The sequence below is a fragment of the Poeciliopsis prolifica genome, unplaced genomic scaffold (assembly GCF_027474105.1).
Source record: "Poeciliopsis prolifica strain line A6 unplaced genomic scaffold, Auburn_PproV2 SCAFFOLD060, whole genome shotgun sequence".
In the NCBI taxonomy this organism is placed as follows: domain Eukaryota; kingdom Metazoa; phylum Chordata; class Actinopteri; order Cyprinodontiformes; family Poeciliidae; genus Poeciliopsis; species Poeciliopsis prolifica.
In genome coordinates this window covers 62,808-79,370 of record NW_026562435.1, presented here as the reverse complement: position 1 = coordinate 79,370, position 16,563 = coordinate 62,808, and the positions used below count along the sequence as shown (strand labels likewise).

General features: G+C 38.1%; 1 protein-coding gene across 2 annotated transcripts in view; it reads left to right on the top strand.

Moving 5' to 3' along the window:
• Nucleotides 1-16,563, top strand: part of LOC129379667 (cadherin-2-like) — a 64,797-nt gene that overhangs the window by 16,207 nt on the left and 32,027 nt on the right. For both annotated transcript variants that reach the window (XM_055060457.1, XM_055060458.1), the window contains exons 3-5: nucleotides 8,677-8,891; nucleotides 12,421-12,597; nucleotides 14,469-14,624. In XM_055060457.1, coding sequence (XP_054916432.1) covers nucleotides 8,677-8,891; nucleotides 12,421-12,597; nucleotides 14,469-14,624 — 548 coding nt within the window. The remainder of the gene's footprint in view (nucleotides 1-8,676; nucleotides 8,892-12,420; nucleotides 12,598-14,468; nucleotides 14,625-16,563) is intronic.

Sequence of the window (16,563 nt, the reverse complement as noted above, 5' to 3'; positions counted from 1 at the left end):
AAAACACAACGTCATGCAACATAGAATCAACAATACATTGTTACATATTACATTTCAAATACAATTCTAAACAGGTGTGTTTTTCAGTTGAGATTTAAAGGAAGTCAGGGTTTCCGCTGTTTTACAGTTTTCTGGAAGTTTGTTCCAAATTTTTGGTCCATAGATGCTGAAAGCTGCTTCTCCTCTTTTGGTTCTGGTTATAGGGATGCAAAGCAGACCAGAACCAGAAGACCTGAGAGGTCTGGAAGGTTGATACAACAACAGCAGATGAGGAAGTACTGGTTGTGTACAAAAGTATCTTGGCTATTCTTCTTATAAAATCTTTCATTTCGGATTTCTTTAGCGTTGTCCACTTATATTAGAAAGTGACTTCTTTGGTTGGAGTGATCTTGCCCTGTTTATAGGTTTGCTCTAAATTATGTCTGCATGATTCAATTTGCTCCAACCTGTAGATGAAGGCTGACATTACTCATTTTAAACATTGATATTGGTTTCACAAGTAAAACTGGGCCGACATTGACATCCAATATTCATTTACATGTTTGTGATTCAGGCTGTGTAGAGTGTTGGGCATGTGGTATGTGTTCAGTCATGCGACAGTGATGCAGCACAGGATTATGGTCTATTTAACTGAAGCAGAAAAGCAATGTAGGCGGTGTGGTCGCTTTTGCTCTGACAGAAGTGTAGGGAAATACAAGGGAACATTAACATTACACCCACAAACACTAGTTAAGCAGTATGACGTTTTTAGTTTTGGAATATTAACAAAAAATGTCAGTCAGTAGTCATACAGTGTTTCAACTATGACTCATTGACTTAATGTAATTAAGTATACATTGTGATACACAATATGTAGAATTTGTTCTTGGTCATTAAGATGTTTAAGCTTGCAAACACTCAGTCAACAGCTGGACTAATGCAATAAAATTTGCAGCTCTTTTTCTACCTAATCCAACAGTTGATGTGATCTTCAGCAAGTTCTGTCCCAAAACAAAGCACTTTGAAAAAAGTTCATTAGAGCAGCAAATGTTCCTTCACAAATAAGCCACAAGTCATGATCTGTTCATTAATCAAGCCAAACTGATACTAAGCAGTGATAAAATCCTAAAAATTTTTGTCAAACATATGCAAAAGTAAATGAAAATAGCACAGTATGATAGTGCTCATATATCAGAGAACCCAGACATCACATCAGTGTTCAGGGGTCAGTATCTGAAAGGTGGCCTTTTAAACACATCGTTTTGTTGTGAAAAGTACTCACTGGATTCATTTTAGGTTTGAAATAAATACGTTAAAATCTGACTGGAAACTTTGTTAAATGACCCATATTTTATAGTATTTTTATAGTATACTTATGTCATATAACTGTTTATGAACATTGGATCCTGACAGACACTATAACTCAGCTGCACAAACATGAAATCTCTGCCTCACCTGCCTCCCCTGACTGCACGTCACTGCCACAAATGTAGGTCCTTCGAACGTTGTGTTCGGCTCCAGCTCTGTCCCATTGTCCTCTTCTATTTTTTCATGTGGGAAGTCATCCAGACTCACTTCTCATATGAGTGAGTCTGGATCACTCATGTGATTACAGCCAATAATGACACAGTGTGGCATTATCTAAAATTACATGAGTCAAACACAATGATAAACAACTACTTGGGTAAAATTAGCCATCATGTGTTTCTGTAGACTCCAGTGCAGAATGGACCAAATGGTGTCATCTACCCATCGGGTTTAAAAATGGTGACCTCAATGGGTGAAAAATATAACTCAGGATACTCGTTTGAAGTAGTCATAAATTTTGGCGGATCATAAACAACTATTTTTTTAGTTAGTTCATACAGCAATACAATGCACTCTTCATATAAGACCTCCTCCTTTCTTATTACTCCTCCTCCATCTGCCCCGTCCCCCCCCCAGCAGTCAACAGTACGCTAGCCCCTCCCCACCATCTATCCTTTGGCCTCCCCCGCACCCCTGGACCCACCTCCTTCGGACAGATTACATGTGGTTACGCATACAGCTGGTGGATTCATGTCAAAACAAACCCCAAAATGCCTTATATCCTTATGACAGGATACGTGTTGGCAACACATCGGTGGCTTTAGATTTAGTCTCCAACTTGACCAGTCAGAAATATTCCAGAAACAATGCAGGCATGTCAAAATGAGCTGAAGTTGCTCTCTAGATATTTTTGGCTCGAGAAAAGCCATTTCCTAACATTATTAGTCAAATGCGGTGTCAATCAAAAGGGGGGCCTCTCGGCTGCCTAATAAAAGCATCATACTGGACACCAGCAGAATTTAAACCCTTATTCTCACCCCAAGAAAATACAACGAGAAAACGGCACACGGGCATTCTGATGTGGGTTTAGGAGTTAATAGAAAAATTGCAACATATTTAGGCCAACATGTTCAACTAATCTTAGATCCCTTTAAGAGCTTACAAGAGAGGAGGCATGTGAATGAGCTCTTTAACAACCAGTCAACATGATGCAAAGGAAAACTCCACTGATAGACGGCCACTAAAAAGGCATGTTGTGTGTGCGTATGTGTGTGTGTGTGTGTTTGCTGGCAGGTGCAGGAGGTGATAATTGGTAGTAGGCTCATGTTTTCACTTGCAGGACCAAAGGGGGAAGTCTCTGCTTCCCCAGTGGCTTTTGACATAACCCCATAGTTTTTTTCAGAAATTAAAAAAAGACTTTAAATCTCATGATGTAATTTTTTTGTGCAAAGTCTGTGTAATGGCAAGGAAAAGTCAGTATCACTTTACAATAAGGCTCACCTTATAGGTTCCTACTTCAGTCCTTATTGATATTTTATACATTCAGCTATAAACACTTTAAATCAGTAACTGTTTATTTAGCATTATTTAAGGTTGAGAAGAGGGATAGAGAAGAAGGGTTAGGAGGGCTGTGAGTGCAGAACTCCTACCTATTGTTTCCTATTGATCTATCTTTAAGTTGCTGTCCTTTTGTTACAGTACCTGAAACGTGTATATTCTTCATGTATATTTAAATGAAGACCTATTTTCGTAGGTCTTCAAGTTAAATAAAATGAATCAGAAATATTGCACACACCGATAATGTGAAGACAATATAGTGACGATAGCGTGCAGCTCTAATGTATGTATCATTTAAAAACCCAATCACATAAGAAAAAATGGGGTTTGGCTGGTTGAGAAATGTGTTTGAGTTTCTGTGTCAAATTACTCCACAGTAAACCAAACCACTAGTGCTGTACTGTCACTATGGTAACACATATTACTCAAGTAGAAAAAATGTTCAAAACATGGGAAAGTGCATTTGGATAAAATGATACTGGATGAAAAAGAAGGAATTTAGCAAATTTTTATAAAGTTACTACTGAACATTTTGGAATATCTCAAAAGTGCAAGAAATACAACAGTAACACATTTGCATCAGAAACAGATTGATCTTCTCCATACCACGGGGGATTCGTCAAATTCGGTCCGTTCGTCTCAAGTTTGGTAGACACTTGTGTTTGAGCACAGCCTTGAAAATGCATCAAGAAAAGAGAAAAAGAAGAGACAATGGTGTCACAGTGGGTAGAATATCCAGAAATTTTACTCAAAAGTAAAAAAGTACAGTGAACCAAAACTATTCCTACAAGTGTGTTTTTCACTAAAAGTTGCTAGTAAATACGCATCTAGTGAGTGCCCATCATATTTGGGTCAGGTGCCTTTTTAAAGGCAGACCTTTTTGATGTCTGCCTTTGAAAAACATCAAAAAGTTATTTTAAAGACCTTTGGCATCATCAAGTACAGTAGGTAAAAACATCAAGTCTTATTCTAATTTACTTGTTTATAGGATGTCTCCCAGTTCTGTACACTACCCATTGCTACATTTTTATGCTTTATTATAAAACCCATTTTGTTATCATGACTCTTAATTCTCCACCACCAGATAATCAGAAATTCACTGAAAAGTACTGAATTATTGGTCATTCCTGTGGTTGGGGCAACCACAGAGCAATTGCGCTTAGGGCACCCAAATGGCTAGCAACAGCCTTGTTCGTACCAAATTAATAAAAGCAAGATTAGTGTCTGTGGATACAAATCAGATTCACAGTTTTGATCAAGTTTGTGTGCACAGACGAAGAATACAACTTTAGTTCCACTTTGCTCTCAGTCTGTATACATTTAAATATAAAATAAGAATATAAGCTTTATTGCAAAAAATAAAATACATTTCTTGTGACATAATTAAAAAAAAAAAGACAATGCTTCGGCTTCCTTGACAAATATTGTGATGTTGTAATAAAGTGAAAATGAATGAGCTAGGTTGTGGACCATCACCATGTTGCAGGCTTCTCTGTCAGCCTCAAAGATTATTTAGCAATTTGGCTAATTGTCAGCAAATTCAATTAGCTGCAATGAGTTCATTAGTCAAAAAACCATTACAGGATTGGTTAAAAAATAAATTATATTGTTGAAACTCAAGAGTAATTTATTGCAAGATGATACATTCTGCTGACTGAAACAAACAGTAACGTAGTGGTAGATGCAAAAGTAAAGTAAATCTTTAAATATGTATTACTCTAGTAAATAGGTTCTAAATCTCATTGACTAGCTGTGCTCTCTGGAAGGTAGATGATGGTTTGGTTGGGAAAACTATTACATATACAATAGCTTGCAAAACTATTTTTCTCCCTTTTATCTGAGTGCAATCAATTGATATCAGAAGTTGCCTAACTGCTAATGATTATGCAAACTCCACTTGTATGTAATGTAATCTCATTACAACAGTACAAATCCAGCTGCTCAGAGTTTTGTCCAGAGAATATTGGGGAGCAAACTGCATTTTGAAATCCAAGGAAGAATCAGTCCTAAGTGTGGAAATTTGGGTTGCACCAATAAATCAACTTTGATTCATGGAGATAAGTGAGTGACTGATGTTATCTTCCTCCACAAAAGTCTGAAAATCACCCACATTTTGCTTTGCTTAGAAATAACACTCACTGACAGACCCAGGTCATGACTGCATGTAATGTGGTTAGTCACCCCCCACTGCCGCCAACTCAGCAACTTTGTCACTGTATTTAGCAACTTTTCAGAAAAAAAAATGGAATCGGCCAAAATTGAAATCGAGAGAGCAGGCTTCTTAAAGATTGTGATTTGCCATAAAACTGCAATCAGGGTGCAGCCCTGGTTAAAATATCTGATATAATTCAAGTCTTTAGAGTATAAAAAGTGTTCATCTTTGTTTGGCTGGCTGCTATATGCATGCAAAACATTTTCTGCTGCTGTCACTCTCTGAAAATGAGTTAGTGAAAACATTCTGTTGACCCAGGTCCTTTGCAGTTTATTGCCTGCAGGGATTGTTTTGTGGTTCTGTCCTAGCACTCTATTATTATATAATTCAGCATAGCAAAGCTGTGTAAGACCACCAAGCTTACATTTAGCTGTGTAAGACCACCAAGACCATCAGCAGTTGTCAAATCGCTATGCTGCACACCTTGATTGTGTGCCTAAAACTGCATAAATCTAGACAAGACTGGTCTCCAGCCACTTCACTGTAGACTCCCCTGCAAGATCTTCCAGGGTGACTGCTTGAAGGGGAGACTGGAAATTGCATTAAGATAGATTTATATCTCATTTTCAAAGCTGAAGTATGTCACCAAGCTAGTCAGCAAATTTTTCTGGTAGTTAACGTTTATGCACAGACACCAGAAAAGAAGAAACAGAAACGGCACGCTGCAGAAAGACAGTGTAGTGTTCATGTTAACAGTCGGACACCATACCACATTTAGTTCACTTTGAACTATATGGTGTTTTCTTAACTGGTTCAGTTTTCTCTGGTATTACAGTAATTCATATAGTCAGAAGAATAGATTAATTTAAACTAATTTAAACTAATAACATCAGCAGTCATTCTAATAACCAGAATGAAAGCTGTAGCTGGTAGATTAGATAATTGTTTCTTGAGGATTCCTCAGAATTAAAATTCAAATTCAACAAGAAATTCAATCAGTGGTACAAACCAAGCTGACTAATCATCCTGATTATTACAGAAAGGAGAGAGCGACTCTCCTGGTTTGTTAGAACAGTCAAGCATCCTTGTACAAACTGTGGGGTTTCTTCTCATCACAAGGATGAGATTCACTGCTGTGAATGAAGAATGGCTCAATTACTCACTAAAATATTGAAAACAAACTGTGATAAAATTGTGAATCCACAAAGTAAAACCTGTTGGATATTTTTTGTATTTTTAAGTTGAACATTTTTAGGCATGAACAAAAATTACTCAACATTTTTTTTTTCATCCAAAGCTGTCGTAGGGTACAGAGGTTGCTTTGATTTGGATAATAAGTCTCCAAAATTTTGCAAGGTCTGTTTGTACAAATAAATCCAACTAAAATGGAATCCTACAAGACATATTCTTTAATATATATGCAATACTATGAAATTCCCCAACCATCACCTATATTTATAGGTATGTCTTCTTAAAAAACCTATAAATATAGGTCTTGAAAGACCTATTCAGAGGTCTTTTTCAAGACCTTTGAATGCCACTCCAAATGACATCAAAAAGACCTAAAAAGATCTTAAATTTGACTTGATGAAATTTGCAAATACCCTAAGAATCCTAAATGTTGAATATTATAAAGAAGAAGTCAGCTTTATTGCTGGATGTTTCTATACTTGTCTTCAGTGTTCTCAAGACTATGCTGTGGGGAGGATTCGCACGGTCAGAGGTCATTTATGTGTCCCCTGTTTTATGGGCTGTTCTTCGAAGCCCATAAAAAAAATGCCTCCGATGTCCCGTCTCCCTCCCTGATGATACAAGTACTGCAAGTCTTCATGGCACATATAATGCAATGACCAAAGAGAGGGAATGTACAGGTGTGAAAAGCAATCTGTAGGGACAGGTAGTCAGAAGGTCAGACTGGAGCTGGGTCCATTGAAGTAGGTGGAAATGACACACATTAGAATCAATGTAGAACAATAAATGCGAAAAATCTGTTAGTGTACGTTTGGGGTTAGGTTATGTGATAAAATATAACCTAACCAATCATTAGTCAAATATTCTTATTAAAACCAAATATTTCTAATAAAACTAAGCTGTTCTTCATTGATCTCATGGCTATTTTGGGGAATTGAGGAAGTAGGGATTTGTCCTGTAACCAGTGGGTTGTTTTTCAAACTTCAATTCCATATGTGTCAGTCACTTTACCACTGTGTCCTTGAGCAAAACAAGTCACCTGCTTTGCCTGCTGTTAGTTGTATATTTTCATGAAAATGTTTTCTTTAATGTATTTGTCTGCTTATACTTGACTGTCCTTGTGTTCCATAGCACATGCTATGTCCCAATACTAACATCTCCCGATTGACAGATTAAATAAACAGAGACCGCCTCCAAACCCAGACTTGGTGTCCGCAGAAGTCCACCAGTCACACATGGAATGAAGCTTGTGATCCCAAAGCTTCTGTGTTTGGGGGGGCTAACCCTGGGACTCAAACTGCTGCTGCCCAGCAACATCTAAAAGCTCCACACATTTAGTTCTGCTCCACTTCCCTGTATGTCTTGGGTGGAGGGGTTGTTAAACCAGACAGCTTTCTAACATGGTGAAGCAGTGTAAGTGTGTGAGAACATGGATAATGTATGAACATCTGTTAGAGACTCTTCAGTTGAAGGGAGGTTGTTTAGCTGTAGCTTCACTACAGCTAATAGTCTTGTAAAATAAAATCAAGTTTGCAGGAGTTTTTTTGAAGCAACATTTTGTACTTTTAGTAAAAAACAGAATTGGTGCTAAGCATTTACTAACCTACGTGAGGGACTTTAGTGGATAACCTTAGAATGTCTTCCCTGATTACAAAATATGCATTTTTAAGCTAGACACCTTGCCTGTTATGTAACAAAGGCAGATCCCTGAAGGAAACACCACTATGTAAGGAAGGGTCAAATCAGAATCATTTTGTAGCGTCCTCATTCTCAGTTAGCTGAAATGCTAACATAAATTTCTCAGCAATAGAATACAAACTTACTGTTGAAGTAATTATGCCAACTACACACTACTCCAGGTCCAAGTGTGTTTCAGGTCTTCTATGTTAAAGCAAACATCAAGAACTTAAGTTTCTTTCACAAAATAGCTGCATTCAGAGAACCTTTCTGGCTTCTTTCCAGAAAGGTTCTGTGGATAAACAATACAATTTTTATAGTCTGAAGATACGAATTTGCCTTGAGATCACAAAAGTTTTTATTTTGTCCATCTATGATATCCAATTAATCTGTGAAAAGCTGGATGCACTCACTTGGTACCATGCTCAGGATGACACGAAGTCCCCCGTTATCCTGAAGTTGAGTGTCAACAAAATCTTTATGTTTTTAAGTGGGTGATGGTTGTGAAATGAATATGTTGCCCTTTTCTAATGTCAAAATTTTCTTTCTAGTTTTGTGTTTTGTAAGTAGATAAATACAGAGAAGCAAAACACTTTGTTCGAAAAAAACAATGAAATACACTCTTATTTTCCAGAGCAGAGTGATTTTTCAGACATCTAAATGATGCAAAACACTGTTATGTTGTATGAAGAATTACCTGTGTGAAGCATCAATGTCAGATTGATGAGAGACTTACATGAAATCATCATCATATTTATATAAAAAGTACAACCTATTTATTCATCTGAATAATAGTTTCTCCTTTTACACAGTGACATTCAGGAACTGCGATAAGGGAAATGTCCAACTGAAGGCTGCAAATACCTCTTCCTTCACTGTGAGTCAGGAAGGTGTGGTCTACACCATACAACCACTGAGCTTGGGAGTGGAGGAAAAGGTTGAAGTCATGATCTATGCTCAAGACATTCAGTCCAACAGAATGTGGCACACCAGAGTTCATCTTGAGATCAACACTGCACCAGAACAGGTATGACAACAACACACACTTCCCAAGGGTTTTACCAATGTAATTCACCACTATGACATCCCTATTTTACAAGCTGCCAATACTGATACCAGCCTGGGACCAACAAGGTGTTCATAACTTGGCAGTACAATTAATAACTATTTGCCAAATGATGATTATCAGCTCTAAAGCTTATAGACAGGAAAAGAAGGTTGGCTTCACATCCAGTGGAAGCCTTCAGTGATCACGCAGGGCAATCGCTCCACCTGTTTGCTGAGGAATGCAGGCTGCGCAGGCCTGTAACTGCTGTACGGCAGAGCCAAACGCCAGGGGTATGCAACCAAACACAGCAGATGTCTTCCACACAGCTCCCCTCTACTCTAAAACTTGGTGCAAACTATTCAGACCTATGATTTCCAAGTACAGAACACACAACATAAAAAAAGGTTTAAAGGTTTCAAACCCAGTATTCTCTGCACAGTTGAGTAACTCCAGTACCACTAACAATGTGTTGTGTTGTGTGAATGTGTTGCACACATACTTCATGTACACACACACAAAGGGGGTTAACAGGGTCTTAAAGGTTTTTGTGCGTTCCCACTCAAACTGCTCTCAGATTGATGCTTTGGAGTAGAATAGCAGCATGTTCCAAAGTTTCCTTCCAGCTGCCCCCATGCAGAACTGGAGGTGGGAACTACTTGTTCTAAAGGTTTTGATAATATTCAGCTTTTTCAGTTGAATTTAAATTGAGAGTCTGATTTACTGTCAAACAGTAAAAATCTTATTCTGTTTTTATTTTTTTACATTTTGAGTTTGTTTTGAGGTTTTGGTTTCTTTACTGAGTTTCAAAACAGATTCCATATATTAATCTGTATTCATCATCCAGATTACAGATATTATGTAGTGAACTAGGCATTTAACATCTAATTCAAGGAGTCACTAATATTTTGTATAAGTTTTTGTTAAATTTTAAAGTCCTTTTAAAAAAACAAGCTGTCAGTTTCTGTGCTTACCTCAGTCACAGTCAGAGAATGTCATCATGTGAAACAAGTGCATTTTCCATCTATATGCGTCGACATCCACAACCACACATCAAATCAAATCTTTCCCACCCCAGCGGGGGTCTGTGACTGGCTAAGTGTTAACTGCTGAGAGAAAGCCAGTCAAGCTGCCATCTGTTAGTTTCATGTACACCAGTGATAATAAGACCCTCTGTTTGCATTCAGAAAAGGCAGCAATTGACTGTTCCTCTAAACACAGCCCAGAGATGACTGACTACCATAAAGTTTTAAACCACACTTGCATAGCTTGTGTCAATTGGTGAGACTCAGCACAGAGGAAGAAGATGTCAGCAGATATCTGGATCATGTTTCAGACTCCGTCCGATGCAACTGTGAGGAGCAGGAACTGAAATTAATAACTATTTGCCAAATGATGATTGTCAGCTCTAAAGCTTACAGACAGGAAAAAAAGGTTGGCTTCAGATCCAGTGGAAGCCTTCAGTGATCACGCAGGGCAGTCGCTCCACCTGTTATACTTGAGATTTAACACAACATGACTGAGAGGTAAAGAATTTGCCAAATTCTTTGAGAGAGTGGATATTTTTATGAACTGAGCAACCTCTCCGAGCAACCTATGGGAAGCAACAAATGTTGCAATGCGCAGTAAAATAATTAATCGTATGAGGAGAAAACCCCAAAAGCAACTGAACTCAAAATGGAATTGCCCATAAATGCTTCAGAAGCTGCTTACGCTACATCTCAAGACGAAATCTTGCTAAATGAAATACAAAAACTAAAGCTACAAAAAAATTAAATAGAGTACTGGAAGCAAGAATAAAATGCAGAGGTATTTTAATAATTTAAAAATGCTACAATTTTTTAAATTTCCGAAAACTCTGGTGAATCAAATAAGTATAAAGTTACCAGAGGTAATTTACCTACATTTACCAAAAGTTGAAGCTCCAGAAGGTTTGGAACTCCCAAACTTTGGTAACTACTACCTGACACATAGATTACAGTATATATTAAAATGCATTTTGAGAAATCCACCAAGCAGCCTGTAGAGAGACTCTGAGCAAACATTAATGTAAGAAAATCTGGTGACCATCGCCAGTGTTCAATAGGTTAAAGGTAGAATTTAACCTGAACAGGTCACCAGTCAATCACAGACAGGTCAAACAGCCTTGTATGCACTCACAGATAAGGAGAATTAAGGAAGACTAATTAACCTGAAAGGTTTTTATGCGCTCCTACTCAAACTGCTCTCAGATTGATGCTCCACTTTGGAGTAGAATAGCAGCATTTCTTCTCCTGCAACACAAACTAACAGTCATGTTATTGGACTGTGGGAGGAAGCTGGAGTACCAGAAGAGAACCCACACATGCACAGGAAAACCATGCAAATTCCATGCAGAAAGACCCTGGGTTGGGAGTCGAACCCAAGACCTTCTTGCTGCAAGTCAAGAGTGCTATTTTGAAAACGAAAGACTAAAATATATCTCTGATATAGCCCAGAAATGAAACAACATACTCTGATGGAATTAAGGGTGGTGCTGTCCTAGGTGCTGAAAAATACAATCCTATCTTTAAAGTATCCAAGATTGCTTTTTATCTGTCATTCTAAATTAGATGATAGAGTTGGTGGAACTATTTACAGAGGGATTTTCCTTGTTTTCATGATGATAGCTGCTTGAGGTCATTAAACTCATGTCAGTGGGAGGTCTTTTGGGATAAACAAAGGCAAATTATGCTTAGACACCCAGACTTTTGCAAATCTATCTGTCCCAGGCCAGAAGGCTTTAGGGCCTTTTGAATGACATCAGACCTGTATTCATGGCAGACAGAACATCAGATCACACAGAAAGCCTGTTAGAGACATATTTGGAGGCAGCAACAAATGGATCAACACATTGTTTACATCTGATTTGAACCATTTTAATGATAGTATTTAAGGCAGCAGAGTTGATGTTTTTGTATGCCTCATAACACCTTATTCCTGTTGCGCCACAATCTAAAGTGGTCCTAATTATCACTGTTTTGGGATAAGCAATGCTTTCAGCGTCTCGGTACGAACGGTGAGTATGTAGTCCTCCCCTCTTTTTTTTCTCCTTCAACACAAACTCAGCAGGACAGAGAATAGGCCAACAGTAAATACAATTTTATTATAAAGTGATGCTTTATTTTCATAGCCCATTTCAATGTAACAATGTAATGTTACTCTTATAATAAACCCCAATATATTTCTCTCTTTCTGTGTTTCTATCTCCTTCTATGTTTGTATCTCCTTAACTAGATTTAACTGAGTCAACATATTTTGATTTGTAAATTCAGGTCTCATTATAGTCACAGGCTGTTCACAGAGAGCTGCCAGCTGCAGTGGAACATGATCATTTGCTCATTTATTAAGACTGTAATAAGATCGGTAATCCAGGCCTTGTAAATGAGGTCAAAAATAAGCTGAGTCAGCATATTTCTCTGAGTCTGCACTTGGTGTTCATGTGCACACTCGTGATGCTAAGGGTGTACTCTTCCTTGCTGACTGTCTGCAGGTAAAGCCTGGTGATACAGCACTGACTATATCACCAGTTCCAGAGGTCCTGTTTCCATGGCATAGCCTGGTTGTTGGTGGAGATGGCACCATCAGGCGGGTAAAGAGGGACTGGGTCATTCCACCTATCAACGTTCCTGAGAACTCAAGAGGGCAATTCCCAGAGGATCTAGTCAGGGTAAGACACACACACGCGCCCACAGGCACATGCACATGTATGAAACACACACCAAGACATATAACGTTTTTTTTTTAATTGCGTTTTTGTTAAATTGATTTTTCTATGTTGCAACAATACCTCTTGGCAATAAATCATGTACTGTCTAATAGCCTGTTTATTTTCACCTAAGTGGTGCCACACATTCTGCGGATCGGCAACATGTCCAGGGTGACCCCGCCTCTTGCCCGGAATGTTAGCTGGAGATAGGCACCAGCACCCACCCGACCACACGAGGGACAAGGGTGTTAGAAAATGGATGGATGTTGCCACATTCAGAAAGAAAATACATTTATAGAAGGATGAGCAGCAGGATGATAGAAGGATGAGCAGCAGAACTTTGTGTGGCTGTTCCTGGCTCTTCCTCACACTACTCAGACCTCTGTCTGTTAAACTGCCAGTATGATTTGTTTCTTTAACATTTAATCATTTAGTCCAATAGTCGGCACCAAAAGATGGCTAACAACTGTTAATATTGCAATTTGATTGCCTGGAAAAATTGTTACAATTTGAAATTTTCTAATTTTCTACTGTTTTCTGTGCGCACCAGAAACTTAAATACAAAATACTTTAAACAAAGCAAGAAACATTAAGATTGTAATGAAGTATAAGAATAAATATAAATATAGAGGAAAAAATAGTTTTCCTCTATACACACTCAGTAACGCTTACAAGCTTTTTGTGTCTTTTTGACCTATGTATAGTCATCTACATAGTGACTAGTGGCTGCTTTGCCAGCCACTAGGTCAAAAATCTGTCCATGGACTGTCAGCAGCTAAACAAAGGGAAGAAAAAGTCCTTTTAAATTAAAGTTTTTAGTATTGAGATGATTGATAACTGCCTGCAGAACAATGACTAGAGCAATGGTATGAAAGCATATAAATCCTTATGGTTATTGTCCATAAAATTCATGTCAGTACTATCAGTCCTCGCAAATATTCACACATTTTCTGAAGTCTCTATTGTTAAGAAAAACGAATGTGGATTTACCCCATTCCATATATAGACTACAAATAACTTTATTGTGCAAAGTCATGAAAAAGTTAACTTCAGTTTTGTGTCCCATACATCTAAATTGGTAATTTACAACATGGTAAAAATACTCACCTTGTGGAAAAACTCCATGAAATTTTAAAAAAGGTTGTAACACTAGGATGAAACAATAATTCTAAAGAGGACAAACTGAAATTCAATGAAACATAAAATGGAGGAGACACACAGATTGCCACGTGTAGTAGTTTAAAGAGGATGGATGATATGAAAGAAAAAAAACCTCAATAAACTAATAACATTAGTGCAGTTTTGCAAAAATGCAAATCAAAAACTCCAAAAATATTCAAAGGGACCCAGATGGGGTAAATGGCAATAAATTATGAGAGGAGATGAATGTGATTCTTTCATCTTTAGTTCTTCTTGTCCCGCACTGAAGCTATTGCTGCTTACCGATGAGGCTAACCAATCAGTTGCCAGCTGCATCACCAATCTGGCAGTAGAGCAGCTGGACCTGCCGCCAACCTCCAGCTGCTCATTGTTCAGTGTTTCATACAAGGATGGAAGATCCACTGAGCTTCAGCTACTTTGTCACTGTTTGACAGTTCCTGGATTTTAGTCCTTGATACACACATGGATCTGATGGACTTCCCACTTTGTACTGCCACAGACCTTAGGATCCAAGATACCTTTTGAAAACTAACTTATTTAAATCAGTGAACAACTTTTAAGGTGCCATGGATGGTTTCATTTTAGCTTAAGAAACTATATTTTAGACCGTAAAGCCTTTAAAACCTCAGCTGGTCTTATTTTTGCTCCCCTTCCTGTTTCCTGTTGTGTAGATTCGTTCAGATCGGGATAAGAACCGGATGCTGCGCTACAGTGTGACAGGTCCTGGTGCTGACCAACCTCCAACTGGCATCTTCATCATCAACCCAATTTCAGGCCAGCTGTCCGTCACCAAACCTCTGGACAGAGAACACATCCCTAACTTCCATGTAAGTCTCATTGCATGAGAGCAAAGCTTACTAAAATAATCATTTACAACATCCCTATATTTGTCGTATTACACTATGAGTAGGTGGCACAGTGGACACCTACAGCAGCAGAAGAAGACCACTCTTCTTCTGCTGCTGTATGTGCAGAGTTTCCCCCAGAAAACCTGCATAGCCCGGTGGTCAAGGCGTTAACGTGATTGAACCGGTGGTGCACCATGTTGTTGTATAACAACATAAGTTGAGAGGAAATATAAAAATATTTTATATTTTTACTATCTAAACCCACAACAAGTCTTAAAAATGAAATACAATTAAAATGAAAATCAATTATTTGCATTTTTTAATCCAAATTAAGTCAGTGGCATTAAGTCATCAGACCCCCAGGGCTTCAGGGGCCCCACAAATGCTAATATTTTAACAAAGTCCACAAATGCTGCTAAATTCGATTTAATGGCTTCACCATACATAAATTGAAATGTTTTAAAAATGTTTGTTTAAATTTAAGATTTTAAGTAGCTGGCACGTTTACTTTGTAAAAGTTCAAAGAACAATATTCATAGTCAGATTCTTTTATTACCATAGCAACACTCAGGCACTATGAGTTTAATCTTTGAGTTTGAGATCTGTTTGTATAATACAAATTAGTAAACTGCAATTATAATTTATTGCTTTTTAGGTTAGCCAATTAAACTACTCCCCCTCTCCCAGATTTCACTAAATCTAACACAGAAGCTGTTAGAGATGCTGATGATTTTAGCAGTATGAAGGGCCCCTAACTCAAAGGGGCCCTTCATGCCCCTCATACAGCCTTGGACAGCCCTGCATGAAGAGTTAAAACTGCTACACTGACCACAAAGATGCACAACAAACGGGAGATTTAACAGAAGAGTTACTAAAGCCACATGCTGCTAATGTGGCTTTAGTAACGCTTCCATTTCATGTCAGTTAGGGTAGAGTAAGGTTTCTGTGTTTTTAAATACACAAACTGTTGTGGTTGCCCCACTTTAAGGAACAAGTTTGTCAGATCTTTGCACCACTGCGCGCATTAACTCTGGCTACCTAAGTAGACAAAGCACGGTTCACACTGAGCTGCGCAACCAGAACTAATGCAGTGGGTTTTAAACTCTTATCTTGACATAGAGTTCTCTAAAGAAACATAATTCTTCACAGGGGGTTGGTGTAAATATCCATACAAGTCAACCTGTGTCCAGTTTGAGTGAAAGGAGGCGCATCCGATCTATGCTGAGATCAAGCAGAGGCAATGTGCGAGGAAATTTACAGAGGCGCCAGCTGTGTGAATGGTCCGCTCGCCCAGCTTTAAATGCATAAACTATAAACGTATCTCTCAGGAATAAATTTGCTCCGGCAGTGAAACACTAAGAGCAACAGAGACGCTTACAAACCAGCTTTAATTTGAAAAAATAAAAACAAAAATTGTAAAATACTGAGGAATTAAAGTTGAAGCCAGAAGAAGGTTTTATTGCTTGAAAATATGAACAGAGTTCATGCCTCCAGCAAGCAAACAATTTTCAGTATCTGAGGTCAGACCATCTGAACAAAGGGCTGGTTTTTACCAGGCTGGTGGAGTCCCAGTTTATTTATGGTTTAGTATTTGTGTATTCACTTATTCATTGACTTTTCCATAGAATAGAATTCTAAATCATTCACAGAAAACTTGTCCATTCATGGATTTTTTTTTTCTAAGAGCAGATCTAAATTACTAGAAAGTTAATGCTGTATGAAAAGCTGAAATACCTTGGCACAATGGTATCTGGCATTATATTGGCTGGTGTATGCAATGCAGCCAATCCAGAAGCACCATACATGTTGATGGATCTGCTCCTGATCTGCACAAAACACACACCGGCTCTGCTCTCATCATCTACTCCTTTATTGCCTCTTAAATGTGTTCTAAATAAGGACTTTGTTTTTCTCACTA